We start from the raw sequence: 20,375 nt of genomic DNA, 5'->3' as shown, positions 1-20,375 counted from the left end.
GCAATACAATTCCCTCTGAGAGGAACACATTATTGACTCCACCTTCATGCTGTAATGATTAACACAAAACAAACACTAATCCATACCCCCCCCCCCCCTCCATGGCAATCATGTCACTGCCCTACATGAACACATCTATCATTAGCTGTGATCTTATCCTCCCTGAAAATAACGCCCACCACCCCCTCCAATTTTTTCTTCCTGTAATTTGCTGATATGGAATTCAGCGCCAGCCTGTTCTCAGAGGATCTGATTCCTCGGGCTGAGATAAGTGTGTCAACACAGCGGGGGGGCCGGGGCTGGCTGTTGCTGTTGTTGGTGGTATCCTGCTCATCTAGTGTATGTGCTCGTGTATGTAGCCTCTGTCAGCAGCTACGTCCAATGGCTTAAATACTGAGGTAGATATTTGGGAGTTTGTTTTGTCTACATATATTATTTTATATATATTAAAAAGAAAACACCCTGACTTTATTACTGTAATATATTAACAGTGATCTTGTGTATAAACCATGACAATAATCATTTCAAGGAATGTGACATAGCGTGTTTAATAATCAATCTTTAATTGACATAACAATATTTTGTTTACATCTCACACTTTAACTTTCACTGTGCTCTGACTATAAGAGTAAACATGTTTTGTATTTGTTTTACTTATTGTCTAATTAACAACGTGTACTAAGCCGTTTTTTTCATTTTATCTGCACTATCTGCTGTTGTAATCATGTCGATTTCCCCTTTGCGGGTCAAATAAAGGATTTCTGATTCTGAAATGTGCTGCCCTACTGTAAACTGTCACTCCCCACACCGTTCTGGTTTCTCTGGACACTCACACTCATACAAAATTATGCTATCAATAGACAGAGATCTAAAAGTTTCCTTTTTAGTCAGTGACAAGACAGCAGCTGTGAAATGCTCACTGATATACTTTTGCCAAGGTGTCTATGTGTTTGTGTGTGCATGACTTATGTCTTATGTGCAACAGCTGAATCAAACCTCTCAGCAACAACAGTGCACTGCAATATGTTTGCAATTAAAACATTCCTGTTATCCATACTACAAATATTTTCTAATGTGTTTGGCTGCGACAGACTTTGTCCTCGGGAGGCAATTTCAGATATTCATGCAGGTTTGAAATTGGCCTTTACAGCACAACTAAAAATACATGTTGGCACTGATTTATTGTTTTATTTCTCTTTACTCTGACTCACCTTTCATATCCCTCTGATTCCAGGTTTGGTAGGCTGTGGAAACCAGAGATCAAAAGTATATAAATGGAAGTGTATCTCATAATTCTGCAATTATTCCTCAACACATTTAGTACAAAAATACAGGTAAAACGTCCAGAAGCCAGACATTGGGCTTGGGGATTCAATTTGAAAAGACCATCAAATTAACTTAAACTGTTATTTTAGAATGTGTGCACATACATAGTACATACCGCACATGCACATAACCATTCACATTCACACTCAAACTCTCAGTCATTAAGACCTTATTGGCCGCTCAGTGCAGCTGCAGGGTATTTTTAGGTTTCTAGAGCTGACACCTCTCTCGTCCTGAGAAGGTGACTCTTTCTGAGGACAACCAGAGAGTTTCTGCCGCAGCTCGAACATCCCAGCTGTTCAGAAATAACTACTAATTTACAAGGAGCTCTGACACGCCACAAACAAACATGTCAACAAAACACTCTGAAAACACCCCTTGAGAAAATGACCTCATCAGACCTAATCACCTAATGACACTCGAAAGGCACTGAAGTCTGAATGGACGACTGATTGTCTTTATCCTGCAGTCTATGTAAAAACAGTGTAATCATGTCAGAGTTGAGGATAAACAGTTTTCGTCTGCGACTGAACACTGAACACTATTTCCCCCTCAATCAACACCTTTAAAGTTGCAATGTCATGTGTGAATCATACAAAACAGTTTCTATCAGCGGCAAGAAATTCAGGTCTGATGCATTTCCAACCGTTTCAAACTGAATTTATTTTACTTTAACATCCTTCATTAAAACATAAAGTCATTTTATGATGACAGGGGTTATTATTGCGTGTGTATTGTGATGACCACCCATGACAGCAACAAACATTCATTTTAATCTCCTTAAGATGTTTGCTTGCTTTTTTTAATAGTAATAACTGAAACCCTTAAGGGTGTCAAACTCAATTTCATCGTGGGCCACATCAGCATGGTTGCACTCAAAGGGCCGGTTGTAACTTTAAGACTATACAAATATACATATATACATATATAATATATATAAGTCTCTTCAGTGTGCATGTAACAAAATGAGATGCATTGTGGGGTGTTTATGGGCAAGGTGCTTCAGTAAAGCGGCATGTAAGCGTATAATAAACCTATTATATTCTTTGCAAGCTCTTGCAGGCCACATACAATGAGGTTGAAGGCCAGATTTGGCCTGCAGGCCTTGAGTTTGACACCCCTGCTTTAGACTCTCTGGTAAACACTCCTGTCCCTCTCTTGTTAGGAACACGGGGTCATTCAGTTAATTACTTCATCTTACACCAGATAATCTTTCAACACACAAGCTATCCAACCTGCACTGCTTCGACTGGATACTGTGGTCAAGCTAGAAATAGTCGTCCACTTTACTGACAGAGAAACCCCAGACACCCCCTGCTCTGGGCCATGTTTGGAGCGCAGAGGGACAAGAGGGAGCAGGTGGCTGAGGGAGAGAGTTTGTTGCTCAAATTGGGGTCAAACTGATGGAAATGACAGGTTGCGTTTATAAAATATGGCTCAGTAAACACTTCAACCCGCCCAAAGGAAAAAGGTCTCCCTTCATGATCTGTCATTTGATGCACTAACAGGTTTTGCTATATCCAAAACGTAATCATAATGTACATGACACTGCACCGATGAGAACGATCATGAGAATTAATCGAAAGCTCCAGAACAGCTTCTTTTAGTGGTGAGACTTTTTTGTCGTAACCAAAATAGTTTGAGAGGCTTGATTATATGAACACATGGAGTGCAGTGAGCTCAGGCTGAGCACCATCAGCTGATCAGAAACAGCTGACGCTCAGGGCCACCCGTCATCGCTCACTCTCCTGATTAGTCAGGCTGGTTCCCCCTGCCAGGCCCACGTTGATCTCATTTAGTGGGAATGCTGATAACAAATCTTTATTCCGCTCGTTATTTTGCCGGTCTTCTTCTCCCACATTCCACATCGCAGAAAATCTGTTCAAACATCAAAACGTTCAGCTCGGTCGGGAATCGATTGCTATTACTTTTCTCATTCATAACTTTCATAATTCCCGAGATATATCTCATAATTCATCACATTTCTAACCATTGAAGTCAATGGAGAAAATCTTCAGACTTGAACAATCTTCATGCGACTTCAACTGCTAACTGTTCCTTCATACTTTCACTCAGAAACCTCATTCTAACTTTAAAATGTTACACATCTTTCTGACATTATTCATATTAAACAACTTTTAAATCAGATTCATACTTTTATAAATATTAAACATTGTTCAGACCTTGGTAAAGAGGCCTTCTTCAGCTTTAACACACTCTGCTCGTTAAGGCAGAGTGTGATGTCAGAGTTAGAGTGGAGGACAGTTTGAAATTCCCCTTCATATTTTCTGAAATTTCTGTTTACACCTGCCATAATTCCCAAACCCTACACTTCTGAGACATAATTTTTCATGACAAACTTAGGAAAACATCTCGTAGTTTGAAAAATGAAAAAAAATTAAGCAAAAAAAATAAACAAAATGCCTCTTGACAGCATCTTTCAACATGTCTCCATTAAAGCCCATTGTAATTTCAAGCTGATCTTTACTCACAGCATTAGCCGCACACCTTTAGTCAATCTGCCAACAAGTCCACATTATTAACCCGAAAGTGCACACAAATTACACTTCAGATACACAACTTCCTTGACATGCTTCATGTTTGGAAATTTCACAGATATCTGTTACGGTTTTTCGACAAAACGTTCACATGTAAGAGATTTATCTCTCATTCAGAACAATGGAAACCTTTGATCTCTGGACACCTCGTTAGCTCAAATATAAACACCTGTGTCATGGAACACGATGATGTCATAACTTCAATTGACATAATTAGAGCAGCAGACTTCAGATAATGGTTAATGGTCCTGCCCTCAAAAGCTCTAGGTCAATTATGAGGTGTCATCATATGCCCTTGCCATTGAAAACACGCTTTACTTTAACTCCTATGAAAATGTTCAAAAAGTGCTCAAACTTCACATGTGTGCCAACAGTCCAGCCGTGAAGACATCTACGTGAGAGTTTTGACATTTTTCAAATGCCGTTTCCATGGTAACACAAGGCTCGCCACGAAACACGGTTTTCTCATAACTTCAGTGAAAATACTCCAAACGGCCCACAACTTCACAGGTTTGGTAACGATGCAGCCATCCACACATCTAAGCGTATTATGGGGTGTCATCAAATACAGTTGCCATGGCGACAGATCATTCGCCATCAAGTTAGTTCAAAAGTTTGCAGTTCAAATATTCTGCTGCTTTTCCAAGCCTTTTTACTTTATTTTCTTCTCTCATCACATATTCAAGCCCCCAGTGTTCATGTATCATTTCAATCTAAATTCTTCACTTTCTTCTTACACATTACACTTCAGCATAGCAATTCAGCATCAGCTTTTCAGCATTGCATTCTCTAGTTTGTTCCTGCTGTTTTTTCTTAGCTCTGAATCTGACGTCTACTCGCAGTTCTTTACCCCCACAAGATGAAACATTTCATAATTTGTAGCTCAAAGTATTACTGACTGAAACACAGCTTGACAATAAAAACAACAATCATGGCAGAAATGATTGTGTCTGCATGATAAGTGAGAGTGCTCGGGCAACAGAACATGAGAGGGAGTGCCAGCATAGCACTGGCATCAGGACTGAGGGAGGGAGTGTGTGAGAGTGTGTGTGACTGCCATGGACACTGAGCCAATAAAGTATTTGGAACTCAACTCTGCTGACAAATTGATATTGATGGTGGTGCTCTCCTGCAGGTGACAAGACCCTCAGATGCAGGAGACCGCATCCAGTGGGATATGAATATTCAGTTTCAGCTGAGCTACTTCAAATGAATTCCACTTTTCTAGATCTAATAGCGGGACTTTCTCGAAAACAGTTCCATCTGAGCAAAGCAATTATTAAGTGAAACCACAAGTGAAAGTGCAATCACAAAATGTACTGAACATATTACAATCAACTGGGGGTCAGTACAACACCACTCTCACTGACACATTTTAAACTCAGAGTGAAAACTGTGGGTGGGAAACATGTTGTAGGACAACTGACCAACAAAGTAACCTATAAAGGTGTTGGCTTCAGCTACAAACAGTAAGTGGATTTAGAATTAGCTTAAATTGCACAAAACTGCTTGTTACTCAGACTTTTCCATTAATCCTGGGGGAACCACTTTAGCTAAAAAGTCGGGAACCCATGAATAACAATCACTTTTGTTCAGAGTGCCTTACAAATATGTGCGTTAAAACACCAAATAAATATAAGCTAGATTTAGTCCAGAGCTTCAAGATAATTTTCTAAAGGAAATTAGATGTTAGTGTGTGCTATCATTGCATGCATTGCGTCATCTGAAAATGTGTTTCTAGCAGCAGTTGGGCTTGTTTTACTTTATCTCATGTCAGTGTTGCGTTAAATCTACCCTCAGATTCCTCTAGTCTACAGTCTAGTGGCCATCAACTGGCGGCCCGCGGGCCACATCCGGCCCACCAGACATTCTCATCCGGCCCACGTGGCGTGGGTGACTGTGGCGGAGTGGTTAGTGCGTTCGCCCCCACTCGTGAGTAATGTGCAGTACCGGAGTCACACAGAGAGACAGCAGCTGCGGGACAGTAGACTGCGTGTTGCGTAGCCTTCCCTGCCCTGAAGAACAAGTGATCCTTCGTGAAGAGTCTGCTTTATGCGCTCTGCAGCAGTAGTCCCGCTGCGAGGCTCCGGCAACTTCACAGTACATGCACCCCCTCCCAACAGAGTCCAACAGAGAGGCAGCAGCTGCCGGTCAGTAGACTGCGTACTCAGATCCGGCACCGTGGGAGGGCCAGGCCCTCCCATCTGACATTCCTGCCTAGGGTTGGGTACCGAAATCCGGTTCCGGTTCGGAACCGTTTCCAACATTTCGATTCCATCGGTAGCGTTTAGAAATGTTAGTTTCGGTTCTGCTTATCGATTCCTAAGGAAATGCATCTCGCCGCTTTCTACTGTTAGACGGGGGCGGGACGTGTAGCGAGCACAGTGGCAGGTTTGGGAAGCAAAACTCGGTTCAGACCAGTAAGAACAAATAACAACTCTTCGGTACCCGGATCTATAAGAGTTGTGAGGACAGGAGGACCGCAGCTCTCTCTCTCTGCTCCGGGTCAGCTCAGCATCTCTCTCTCTCTACACACAGCGGCTCCGCTGCCCGTTTAACAGCCTCATCTTTTTCAACCTTTCTTAGGTTCTTTCTCTAACACGTAATGAAGGTTATTAAGTGTTTTAGTTCCTATGTTTTTTAATATTGACCGCCATTTCCTTTATGAAGTAAAGCAGACTCCCTGTCTGTGTCCTCGCACTGTCCTCACATCCCCGGACTGTGAGACAGACTCGATGGAGCAGGGATGTCAGTATTGTTTATGAAGCAGGGTACAGAAAATACATTATTGAAATGAAAATACAATGTGTGTACTTCTACAAACAGTGAGCAGCTGTCGCATGTGTATTGCAGGACGTGTTGGACACACAGACTGTGGTTGGACTCTGTCTCACAGGCAGGTTGCAGTGTAACATCAGAGGAGACTGGGCTAATTGTACATTCTCAAACTACACCACTTAGAACTAACTAAACAATGCAGAGATTATTTTTAATATAATTGTATTCAATAACCGCAACAAAATGAAACAGTATTAAGTGATTCGTAAATAGGAATACAGATTTGACTTAATGTTTTCATAAATATATTTTTCTGCCAGTGAAAATGGCATGGGACTTATTTTTACCCTCTCAAAGAACCGGAATCGAGAACCGAAAAGAACCGGAATCAAAAAGCAGAACCGGAATCAGAACCAGAATCGTTCAAATCCAAACGATACCCAACCCTATTCCTGCCCTCCCCCGATAAACACGTTTTTTAAATTATAAATAAACTGTGAACTTTAATGCTACGATGTATATGATGTCAGATAGTAATAAATGACAAACGGGTATGAAATACTATAGGACAGTAAAACAAGAATACAGTTTAAAAGGGGAGTGATTTGTAAAATATCCATAAAGATATAGAAAATCGGTTTACAGTTCTGTTTCATATGGGTGTTGAGAGATGTATCCATAGATCTCTTAATTTTGCTATCAAAGTGCACCAGATTGATGCTTTTAACTTCAATCCGGGAGCATGCCCCCGGACCTCCCTAGAGAAGGTTAGGTTCCCCCCCACTTAAAAAAAAATAGCACTTTACCCCTGCATGCCGTGAGCTGATTATCGAGCCTTCATTGTAACAGTTGCGGGTGTACTGTGTGTGCGTGTGGGGAGTGTTGCAGTAGAACATTCCACTATACATGTTTGAGCCAGGGCCGTGTCCAGGATTTCCTAAATACCGAGGTCCAAACATGCTAGGGGGGTTCGGGGGTATACCCCCCGAGATTTCTAGGATTTTCATGATCTAGTTAGGTGCTTTTTAAGTCCTGTGGGGGGTCACAAATTGGATAATATATCGATTTCAAACCATGTCAGTGGGCTACAGCATAACTTATTTTGAATCAGTTAATTACTTACTAGTTACTATTAATGATCTGGACATGCAGAAGAGGCTAACATGAACACAAAACATTGTCAACATTCATTTTCCATGTCTCTCTCCTTTCCATAACCGGCACCCTCTCTTCCATCTTCTTTAGTCTCTCCGTCTTCTTCCTGTTCATTACTCTCTCTGTCCTCTACTCTTTCTCTTTGTTCAATCTCTCCCTCGTTGTTCACATTTTGCTCCTCCTCACTTGTCGCTCCTGCCAGTGAATTCAAATCAATTCAGCAATTTATTTAATTTCACTTGTTTGTTTACATTATGTTTTTTAGTTTGCTTCTCATAAGAGAAGAAAGATATAAGCAAATTGTGTTTTATACAATTGTATGTTATTATGACATTATAACTGCAATAGATGTATGTTGTTTAAAAAAATTATGACGATTGTCTAAATGAAGACTAAGTTATAGATAGATAGATAGATAGATAGATGGGGTTATTAAGCCTAAATTATGTTGTGTGACTGTACCTGCAGTTCCTCCCTGACTTCCATCACTTTCTCTCTCTCTCTGCCTGTCCTGTCTCTTCCTTACCAAAGCTGAGTTTCGACTCTTTTCATTATATTTGAGTCAGTGTAAAAAGAAAACAATACAATGTTATATCTTCAATGTTTTATTCAAATTGAAATGAAAATTACAACGTTTGTTAAAGTGTCTATTGGATAAATGTTGGCCCTTGGACAAAAGTAGTTGGTGATCCCTGGTCTACACTATCTGTCAGTGCTAAAAAAATAAAAGCTGTAACCAGCGACGTGCAGTCAGGGGAGGCAGAGCCTCACCTGTCATACTCCAATGTAACGGAAAAACAACTAAAGAAAAACTAAATAGTAATAATAATAAATTGTCTGGAGCGCGGGGCCTTAGCGCATGCCTGCACCATCTCACTGTATGTCACCAATGTAATGTTTGTAGATCCCTTTATTACATTTATCCTCGCCATCCATCGTCTCTAAATAACTTATTTCACGTATATATGATATTTAGGCTCGCTGGTCTCATCATACAACGACAATGAAAAGCCATAACCTCTGCCGCACTGAAGGGGGCGCAAGTGTGCCCACAGGTTCTTGTTGCTACTGTTATTCTACACAGAGACGGTAGACGCAAACAACAAACTAGACTTTTGAAACTAGAGGAAGATAAGGAGGACTTTTACAAAAAAGTAATAGAGATTGTTGTCCAGAAGGATAGCATGGACTTCATCTTCAAGTCAAGGTAAGACCCCAATTGTAATGAAAATGGGATCTTACTAAGAAAGAACAATCCAATATTTAGATTTTGGGTATCCTTTTGTTGAACGGTCTGTTTAAAATGAATCGAAGCATCAGACTAAAAAAGCTTCTGAAAATAACCGAATATTTCGATTAAGGTCAAAATATAATATTTGTAAATCTGACTCTGAAAGAGTCAGTGCCTCACCAGCCATGAACCTCACCGCACGTCACTGGCTGTAACATCGGCTTTATTTCACTGAGATACAAATCAATCTATATTATATTGCCATGTCATATAAAAGGTCAGATTTCTATGCTTATTACTTTGCCTTGTCAGGGACGTGAATGGATTTCTGCGAGAAAACACAAATAATAGCTCACTGACAAAGCAATTACCAAATAGGCTTGAATAGCACCAATCAGAGGCTGAGGATGGGGGGGGGGGAATCGTGAGGTCCAGGTCTCCTTAGGGAGGAGCAATTCTCCTCCGATTATACTGGATTTCATTTGAATAATTAACTGCTAACATGCTGTAGATGGATTCTCTTATTGCTTTGTAATTGAACGGATGGGAAGTGGTTGATATACCGAGGTCCTGATGTATGAACACTGTTATGTTAATGACACTAGAACATCCATAGAACTTCATAGCATACAATCAGGCAAAAAGGACATGAATTATTCAAATCCAAAAAGGGATTATACAGTTTTAACTGAAGCATCAGGCCTAATGGAAACTAACCTGTTCCAGTAGACTGCTCCTGATACTCTCTGCATCTCGCCCAGCGCTGCCAGCAACAGAGACGACTTCCCACTGCCCACCTGGCCAACAATCATAGTCAGCTTACCTGAGAGGGTTGAGAGACAGCAAAGTAAACAGGTGAGTGACTGAAGGACTGCATGGAGAAAGGATTCGGAGAGGAATCAATGAGGCATATTGTAAGGCACTGTCTGACTCACCAAAAGGAATCTTGATGTCCACATTAGAAAGAGTTGGTGGTCCATCGGTCCAGGTGAAATAACCGCTGATTATCTAGGAAAGCAAAGCACAGGTATCAAAACAGATTACCTTACTCTTTAGCAAGTAAACAGTCAAACCTGCCATCTGTACGAGGTGATGCAAGGTGAGGTAATAAGATGTGTAAGTGTGTACTTGTTTTCTCTTCATGCAGGGGAAGGAAGATACTGATGCTTTTCACTTCACAGACTATGCCAGGCAAATTATTTAGACTGAATATTCAGTTGAAGAGCAATCATTCTCCATTCAGAAGAATTTGAGATATATTGACAATGAGATTTTCTTTTGTTATACATAAAACTAAGCCCAGTTCATACACTTTATGTTAAAAGGAATATATTAACCAAGAAAAACTCTACAAAAACACTACATTTTTCATATATTGGAACATGTAGTGTCCCATCTGTAATTTACTGTAATGTAAGTATTTATTATGAAATGTTCATTTTCAACCCATGACTATATTATGATTCATGGTTTTAATTTCCTGTTTTTCTGCCTGGATGCCAGAAAAGCAATATAGTTCTTTTTAAAGCTTTTTTATAGTCATATAGTAGTAATGTAATAATACACTGAGCAGCTTTGCCTTTCTGTTGCTGCAGTGTCTACATTAATGGTTAAAAAGCTCTCTTTTCTCCAGGTCCCTGGATCCCTCTTGGTTTGAATAATTTACCGTTATAATTTCAGTCGATAACTCCTTTTGGATTGTTTATAACCACCAGAGCATAAAACAGGTAAGTAAAGGTCATTCTTGACAAATAGTGACAACATCTGGAGATAAAGTGTGTTTATCCTCCATAAACTCAGTCAGTTTCATTTGAAAGGACTACAATTAAAGAAAGGGGCAAAATGTTCAGAACTGTGAAGACTTGCTAGATCACCATTTCAAATTTGATAAGACCTTGAATAATATTGCATCTTTTTTCTGAGGAGGTAGCATCTGGTGCATTTGTCCTTTTATCGCTCTCACTTTGATGCAGATGTCCTGGTCCATGTCCTGGTAGGGTCCGTCTCCCTCGTGGTCCCCCTGGGAGCTGTAGTTGTTCCAGTCATCCCTCGGGGGGCGTTTCCGGTTCACCACCTTCAGAGGCTTGAGGTGTCGGGACGAAGACGAGGAGGAGAAGGATGAAGTGAGAGGTTTAGAAGATGGCTAGAGGAGGGTAGCGTTACAACAGTCACGCAGGACGAAGAGGTAAATGGTGATATTATCACAAGGACGATAATGTGGAGGAAGGAAACAACATTCAAAGCAAAATGAGACAGCCTGGATGCAGCAAACAAGAAAACTGACATCTACATTATTGCCTAAATCAAGCCAACATAAAAGGCGTGTGTGTGCACATGTACTCACCACAGCCTGGTATCTGTTTTGGTTGTGATTGCTGGAGCCAGAGGTTAGCATCGCTCTGGGCTCCTGTTCCTCTCCTATCTCATCGCATGAGAAAAACTCGCTGAGCTTCTGAACACTGCACATCAAACAGAAAGAAAAAAGTCAAACTAAATGAATATGTAAAACACATTTGTATAGAATGCTCAAAACATGGTGCTAGTACAGCAGATAGGTAAAGGCTTTCATTGAGCTATCTTCCATTCATGTAAAGATAACAGCATCCCTGCTGTTTATGGTCCCAAAGCTCATTCAGAGGAAGATGTTTCAATAACAACGAGCTTTTGCTTTCTCTGATACACTCACATATCTCTACATCTCTGAATTGAATCATGTCTCTTCTTCTTCTTCTACTTCACTATCTAAATGAGAAAAAATGCTTGCCAGGTCAAGAACATCTTAATTTAATTACTAAATGTGCTGAATGTCGGATCTGACACTGGCCCTCATTTCCTTCAATTTCCTTTATCTCATCTTTTTTTTTTTTTTTTTATTGTCATTGTTTTATTGTCATTGTCATTTGTTTTATTGTCATTTATTGTCATAATGTAACAAAATGGTTTCTCTGCCATTATGAACGTAATCCGTTTATAGTAGGGTTAGGTTTTAGGCGGTTTGTTAAAGCAAATACACTGAAATAGTAATCAGTATAATGCATATTATCACAAGTGCATTAAAACATGAGAATTACTCTTGAAACATGTAAAGTTATGCCCCAGCCACACGGAGACGAAACAGGTCGTATCCACTACAGTTCTCTATCATATAGACGGTTCGGCCACACGAGGCCGACAGGGAAACGCAGATAACGATAACGGGTCCCAAGGTGGGTAGATCTGCGGACGCAACGCTCTGGGGGGCCAAACGGCTCCGTGATTACGCCCAATACGATCATTTCCTGATAACGAAAATACTGACGGGGCTGTCAGGAGAGGGGGAGGAAAAGAGATACTCTGTATGTTATTCTTGTATTATTAGATAGAGTCGTTATTCATTTGTTTTAAGGCTCAATAAATAACAAAGAAGACCTTTGACCGGCACTTTTATAATTTTGTCCGGAAGATTTCAACTTTAACGGACATGTTGACCGGCGGAAAAAAATTCTAACGGAAACTCTTCCGCACGGTTCCCTCGTCCCTTGGAAGAGGCGGAGAGGTGGGTGTTTTTCATCTGCTGGTAGACTACCGGGGAGATTTACAGCAGGAGCACACGCTTGCCTCGGGGAGGGAGAAAAGGAGCCAGAGCCCTGGCCCCTGCCTCTCCCCACCTCTGCTGCTAAATCCACTGCGGAGAATAAACAGAAGGGCAACCATGGCAACCATGCATGCTCGTGAAGTCTTCTTCGCTGCTTTTGGTGTATTTTACTTACAGGCCCGGCATATGTACTACAGCGTCTCCAGCGGGTCGAGCGGTCTCGTGTGGACGGACACGTTTCTGGTGCCGATTGCGTGTGGGAGGAAGACTTTTTTGATATCGAATTCGGTTCATTTTCGTTACCGTCTCCGTGTGGCTAGGGTCTTAGAGTCCACAGGAACAATAAGTGATTCTTTAATGAAATCCAAAGAAATATATGTCAAGTTTCACAATGACTTTGCATTTAAATTGGTGCATAAGTAATCTATTGTTCCTCTACAAAGACACATCTTCTCACGTTGAAGTGTGAAGATGAAGTGAATATAAGCTGTGGGTTATTTTAGTTCCTGCTGTCTGACAAAGTGTGTCAGATCACACAGTCTCAAAATAGAAATCTCGAATAATCACAGGTGCTTCCACATTAAAGGAAGAAAATACACTGGTTAAAATAAAGAGCATATTCAACTCAGTTGTATAAGCTGGCCTCTTAAAGACCCTTATAGAAAATGTGTGATGTCAGTTTCTTCATCCTCAGTCATTACTTCCTGCCCCGTGATCAAAACTTAAAGATGGAGATGATGGGATTTAGGCTGACACGCTCTCATTGTCTGTACATGGAAAAAGTTCTGCTTCATTGACTTTATGAGACAACCTTAAAAGACTTTAACGTTTTAATCCTTAAAGCATATCAATATTTTGTTAATCAACAAAGTTTGGATGTTACACATTTAGGAGGCATACATAAACACCTCAGGCAAAGCAGTGAGTTTGGAAATTACATTACATTGTTGAAAATAAAATAAATTGTTGTCTCATCTTCCTGTCTAACTATATATGGAAAGTAAATTAACATATTATTTTCAGATTAAACATGTCTTGTAGCTCAGGGGAACAATTTGTATGTTTTCTCCTTCAATACTGAAGCTGTCTGCTGTTAAAATATATTAAAGGTCACCTATTATGCAAAATGCACTTTTTTATGTCTTTTAAGCATATGTGTCTTCAGTGTGTAAGGAGACTCACAAAGTGTCAGAAAATACAACCCTCTCTCTTTTCCTCCTTACCCACATCTCTAAAAACAGGGGTACAACGGAGCTGTTCGAGATTTGCTGCGGGCTTGACGTCATTACTGAAATATAATTTCTGAAATATAATTTCAGTAATGATATATATAATACATATAAGGGCACTGTTCTAGCGGTAAACACTGAATAAAGAACATGTCAAGATATGTGCTGTATCAGAAACAATGTGCAATGTGTTTTGGAAGTAATATATTCTTTGTTTACATTAGCAAGCATCGCTAACACTGAGAGCTAACACTGTACTGGAGAGCATAAGTGTGAAGATGTTGTAGATTTGAATAGATAAGGCCCTATAATATATTGTTCAAATATAGCATAATAGGTGACCGTTAAGGCTTCTCACCTCACAAGGGCCTTGACGGTGGAGCGCACCACACTGGAGAGCAGGAAGAGGGGGGTGACCAGGATGTGAAAGAGGGACAGGGAGGCAAAGGCCACAGCTGGCGACAGATCAGCGTCATCTGAGAGGTGAACATGAACCACAAACGTCTGTAGGATGAGAGGAAGGGTAGAAAGGCTGAGGTTAGTCTCCACAGCATGGATTAAGATCCCTAATCCTTTGAACTGTTAGCAACGTCACCTCTCACGTCTAAATTCATGAAGGACTTCTATAAATACAGTCAGGATTTAGTGAGTTGCTGTCAGAGAGCCTCCGCTGTGGAACTACAAAGTCACAGGACACTGACATTGTCTCTGCTCCGTCCTTCACACAGGAGGGAAGTCGCAAAGATGTAATCTGATCAGTAGTTGTGGTCTCTGTTCATGACTTGACACAAATATAAAACAACTTATCATAAATATATAATCTTGGATAGGTTAATTATGTGTGAATTAAAGGTAGAGCTAGAATTTAAACTCACCGTCAGGACAGCTGCAATGGGAATAGCTGCATTCATGAAAACTGAAATTGAGAAGAAACAGAGAGGAGGATGTGAAGGCTTGTTTAAACTCAGTGAAAACAAACAATGTATATTTTTGGAATATTATTTTGTATTGATACCGTAGGTTCGTTAACAAAAACAGAAGTGTATCCATATCTTCTCAGTGATATCCTGTAAAAACTTCACAACTGTGGTGATACTGTACATTTGATACTAATGATACTTGGTTATGTATGAGATGAGAACAATTAACATACATACAAAACGTTTAAAACTATTTAGACTCCAAATACATGGGTTGGGGTGACCAGCAGTTTCATAGTGCATTTTAAGAAATCACAACATCATCATCCCCTTTATCTCTGTGTATTAGGATCCACCATTATAAACGGAATTAATTTAAAATGACATATAATTAAAAAATTTGAAGAATGTTAAGACAAAACAGCGTTGTTACTGCAATATGTACTGATAGCATGTGTCAGTGGTGGATAGATCATGATTTGTATTACTGGTGTATTATCAGTGTGCTATTCCTCTCTATTGTCAGGGAGAAATTATACGAGTTAATTCCTCTTGAACTCTATTATTGTGTCAGCCACTGTTCACGCTGGAGAAGAAAAGGAGCAACCTCTAACAAATCACAGAGTGGCATTTTGTGCAGTAATAAAATGGGAAAAGTAATGGAAGTATTAAAGTTCCATGTTAGCCGCGCCTGAAACATTAGTTACCTTGTTGTGCCTTTGAATATTTCTTTCGGAGGAAGCAACGTTTTATCTTTTATAATATGTTTAAAGGTCTACTATTATACTATTTTTAGGCATATATTATAGGTCTTAGATATATATAAAAGTATAAAGAAACACGTCTATGAAGTGTTTTGCTAAAAATACCAAACAGATCACCCATTCTAGCCATGCCTCATATCCCTCTATTTATACAGTGGTATTTATGAAGTGCAAGACACCACAGCATTTCACAAAACACAACAGCATTTCAGAAAACACCACAGCATTTCACATTGGACGGAAAGGTTATTCCTTTAGGGAGAACACTTCTCGTTTGTGATTGGATAGAGCCCCATAGAAGCACTGCTGTGATTGGTTGTTTTTGCTGCCAGAAATTACGCTTCGTGATTGGCCCAACACATCAGCCGTTAGCTGTTAGCACACACTCAGAGCTCACAGCTCCTCATATCTGTTCAGAAACTGGACAAAAGTTCAACATATACAAAACACAGACTGTCTATGTCATGTATGCATAACGGGTTATGTCCTTAGCTGGCTAATAAGTAACAAGCTAAGCTAGCAAGCACACAAACACCTGCGAACGGGGTTAACATGTATAATATTATCATTTTAGACTTCTTGGAAGTTCTGTTAGTATGCAGCACGACATTTTAATTGTCTGGTATTTGTAACAATATTCCCTAAAAGGCACAATCACCACGAACACGGCTAAAGCTAAAGGGTCAAGTACAGTACTATGACTAACTAACGTTGTAGCCTCTATGGTTTCAGCCTAGCAGAGTGGACAAGTTGCTGTTAGCTGACAGTGAGGCATGTGCATGTCCATCAAAGTGACCACGCCCTAATTTATGCAAAAACTTTAAGACCTAATATAAATAAAAGGGTCGTGTTAGAAAACAATTCACTCACAGATCCATAATCATGAAGGTGGAATCTAACTATATCGATAATAATATTTATTGCATCCATGGGTAGAAACATGTTTTTTTCTGCTGTAAAGTTGGGCATTTTAACATGGGGTCTATGGACATTGCTCCTTTCTGCAGCCAGTCCCTAGCGGCCCATGTATGAACTGCAGTGTGTGGCACTTCCGTATTGGCTTCCCGGCTGTTCCCCAGAGTTTGCCGCTTGGTTGGGACATATTTCGCTGTCGGGTGTTGACCAATCACGAAGCGTCATTTCTTGACTGGCAGCAAAAACAACCAATCACAAACAAGAAGTGTTCTCCCTAAAGGAATACCCTTTCCGTCCAATGTGAAATGCTGTGGCGTTTTGTGAAATGCTGTGGTGTCTTGCACTTCAGGGCCACAGTAATTTCAGCCCTGTTAGAGAAGTGCTGATTCTGGGTCCATAGCTTGAACAAATTATACCGAGATACTCAGCTAAATGCTGCCGTGATGAAACGCCATATCATGTTCAAAACCACATCAAGGATTATTTCTGGAACAGTATGTAGATCAAATGCTTTTTCTCTTGCGGGTTTACCACAAGGTGAGTTCCTTTTTTATATCCTGCTTATTTACAAATACTCTCTCCAGTACAGGTTAGCTCTGAGTGTTAGTGATGCTTGCTAATGTAAACAAAGACCATATTACATCCAAAACACGTTGCACATTTTTTCTGATAGCAACGTTTCTGATAGTGCCATGGGTCCACATTTTAGATATTACATCATATCGGACGCAAATCTGGATCAGCTCCGTTGTACCCCCGTTTTTAGAGATTTGGGTACAGAGGAAAAGAGAGAGGGTTTTGTTTTCTGACACACCGAGGACACATATTTATGTACAAAAGACATACAAAAGTGCATTTTGCATGATAGGAGACCTTTAATTAGCTCAAATGTGAGAGAGTCAGTGGAAACAAAGTGCCTTACTGGATATGGATGTGTAAAAAGCGAAGGCCTTCAGGCTGGTGAGCTCTTTGCCCCTGGTCCCCTCCACACTGTCACAGAAGATGTGTTCCCAGGCGTACAGCTTCAGCAGCTTGATGCACCGTAGCAGCTCATTGGTCTTCTTAAGACGTTCACTGGAGTATTCCTGCAAGTGGAAAAGGGAGCCTTTGATTAAACAACAGTAATCCATCACATCACATGAGGTGCAGCTAGAGAGCTCACAAGCATTATCACATCCTACTTCAAGGAATAAATTGCCAATGCAAACATCAAAGTCAAAGAGGCATTGTTTTCCCTAATAAAAAAAAGCATCCAGTAAGGCCCTTTGTTTCCCCTGCACACATGGACCCTTGCTCTCTCACATTTGAGCTACTTAAAAATAATAATACTAATAATAATACGTTTCTTGCTGAGAAAATATTCAAAGGAAGGCACAACAAGGTAGCTAATGTTCCAGGTGCGGTTAACATGGAACTTTTGTACTTCAATTACTTTCCCTTTTAAATTACTGCACAATATCAAAGTCAAGTAGGTCAAAGTAAACTTTTTTGTCAATCTTTCAGTTTGTTTTTATCAAGGTTTCAATTGCCAATGCAAACATTGAAGTCATTGAAGCATTGCTTTCCCTGATATGAGAAAGCTTTGTATATCCCTGGCAATAAATCCTGCTCTGCAATATCAAGGACTGAAGGTAACAATATTATCACACCCGACTGGACTTAAGGCAGATTTGTATCAGTGGAAAGCAGCAGAAAGGCTTGAGGCAAAATCAGTACATATCCTTTGTTAATATTGACCAACACTGCTTTCAACATTTTGTGTGATCTTTCTGAAACAGACGCGGCTTAGACACTGTTTACATGTAATAGTGAACATGAGATAAGATGTTTAACCAGGCATTCGGGTAAAAAAACAAATCACTACTCTCCTTAATACTGGATTAATAGTTTTCGAAAACGTTTTTGATTCCAAAAGATTATAATAAAACAAAGACAACACAATGATTCTTATTGAACCAATATTTCCCTCCGAACAACAGTGTCGACTTCATAGTGGTACTGAGAGTAAAATAAGGAATTGACAAAAGTAATATCTCATGGATATCTGTATTAAAGCTATGGGCCTCTTCAAGCAGCAGATATTGAGATATTTTACAGGGAAATAAAACTGTGGGTGATTAGAGTCAGCAGGATTTCATCCTCTTGGTGTCATGAACATTTTTTATAATTGCAATCCATCCAAAATATAGACACATTTCATCTGGACCAAAGTGGTACACCAACAGACTAACCTTTTAAAGCCTCTAGCATGGCTAAAAATAATGTCTCAAGAAATACTGCATCTCTTTAAATGAGACAATGAAAAATACCCACCAGGGTGCTCTTCTGAGTTTGGGACAGCTTGGTTGCGACAAAGTATTGTACAGGAGCTAACACAGCGATGACGGTCGCTCCAATCAAGGCACTGATTCCCAAGAGGTAGTAGAGCAGGATCACTCCCACAATGATCTGAGAGGAAACACAGAGAGAGAGAGAGAGAGAGAGCGATAGAGAGAAAAACTATTTAACCTTGTGTAGAGAAAAATGACAGACTGAATGAAAGACCCAATTACCACAGCACATTGCTTTGTGAGAAGCGGTGACCTTGAGCAAAAGGGCATCAGCATGGAGGCAAGAATACCGTTTTTCCTGCAGTGACATACAGCTTAACCCTTGTATGGTGTTCGGGTCTGTGGGACCCGTTTTCATTATTTATCGAAAGAAAGGTCGTGTGTGTGTGTGTGTGTGTGTGTGTGTGTGTGTGTGTGTGTGTGTGTGTGTGTGTGTGTGTGTGTGTGTGTGTTTGAAAAACTTCTAGTGTGCTGCCTAATCGGTGACCGTGTAAGTAGGTGAGTGACCAGGTGCGGGGGTTGTGGTGGGGCCTGGGGTTAGTGAATGTGTCTGCAGCACAGAGTATTTAAAACTCTGCAAACAAGACATCACATTTTTGGTCAGCTTTGTAATCTTCTTCAAAACACTTTGACATCACTGGTCTTGTGTCTGATTAATGTGTTGAGCCTTAATCTGATGAATGAATAAATAACAATACAAGAACTACAACAACAACAAGGAAAGAGACATTAACTCTTATAACCTCACAGAAAAACACATTAGAAGTGGTCCAAAAGGAGAAAGACATTTGTGTGTGAGTGTGAGAGAGACTTTTGTGTTTCTGCCTCTGCCATTCCCGCACAAGGTTGTAACATTGTTGATAAATTCAAGCACTGACACCTGTCTGCTCTCACATTCCCGCATTATGTTTTGCGGGAACCAATCTTTATTTTTTATAATTATCTGCAAATTTGGGGCGGGACACAATAAATAAATACTGGATTTATGGCCCTTTGAGCAGAGAATCTTTTTTCCATCTTGATCAGTTGTGATAAGGATATCACAACTGATTGAGCATCAGCTAGTTAAAAAAAAAAAGACGAGCCACAGGACCAGCCGGGCAGCGGGCAAAAAAACGAGTAGCACTTTAATTAATTAATGTGATCCAACAAATATAAAAGGGCAAATATTAACCATGTATGCTGTTTATATTGCTCAGTACCGCTCCCGCTGCTCCGATTCTCCGGCCCATCTCACGCTCCATTATTCCCTCACTCGAGAACAAGACCCCGAGATACTTGAACTCCTTCACTTGGGGTAAGGACTCATTCCCTACTTGGAGTGGACAGTCCATCGGTTTCCTGCTGAGAACCATGGCCTCAGATTTGGAGGTGCTGATCCTCATCCCAGCCGCTTCACACTCGGTTGCGAACCGATCCAGTGAGTGCTGAAGGTCGCAGACCGATGAAGCCATCAGAACCACATCATCTGCAAAAAGCAGTGGTGCAATCCTTAGTCCACCGAACTGCAGACCCCCTCCCCCACAACTACGCCTCGAAATCCAATCCATGTATATTACAAACAGGATTGGTGACAAAGCGCAGCCCTGGCGGAG

At 40.4% G+C, this 20,375-nt stretch overlaps 1 protein-coding gene across 2 annotated transcripts in view; it reads right to left on the bottom strand.

Moving 5' to 3' along the window:
* abcc8 (ATP-binding cassette, sub-family C (CFTR/MRP), member 8) overlaps positions 1–20,375 on the bottom strand; it is a 70,708-nt gene that overhangs the window by 21,162 nt on the left and 29,171 nt on the right. For both annotated transcript variants that reach the window (XM_034085403.1, XM_071203475.1), the window contains 9 exons: positions 18,764–18,898; positions 17,373–17,535; positions 14,727–14,767; positions 14,210–14,355; positions 11,393–11,507; positions 11,012–11,131; positions 9,984–10,056; positions 9,766–9,871; positions 1,212–1,244 (listed from right to left, as the gene is read on the bottom strand). In XM_034085403.1, coding sequence (XP_033941294.1) covers positions 1,212–1,244; positions 9,766–9,871; positions 9,984–10,056; positions 11,012–11,131; positions 11,393–11,507; positions 14,210–14,355; positions 14,727–14,767; positions 17,373–17,535; positions 18,764–18,898 — 932 coding nt within the window. The remainder of the gene's footprint in view (positions 1–1,211; positions 1,245–9,765; positions 9,872–9,983; positions 10,057–11,011; positions 11,132–11,392; positions 11,508–14,209; positions 14,356–14,726; positions 14,768–17,372; positions 17,536–18,763; positions 18,899–20,375) is intronic.

This window comes from Pseudochaenichthys georgianus, chromosome 6 (assembly GCF_902827115.2).
Source record: "Pseudochaenichthys georgianus chromosome 6, fPseGeo1.2, whole genome shotgun sequence".
In the NCBI taxonomy this organism is placed as follows: domain Eukaryota; kingdom Metazoa; phylum Chordata; class Actinopteri; order Perciformes; family Channichthyidae; genus Pseudochaenichthys; species Pseudochaenichthys georgianus.
Note: the sequence above shows the minus strand (reverse complement) of the source record. Positions and strands in the feature narration are given on the sequence as shown.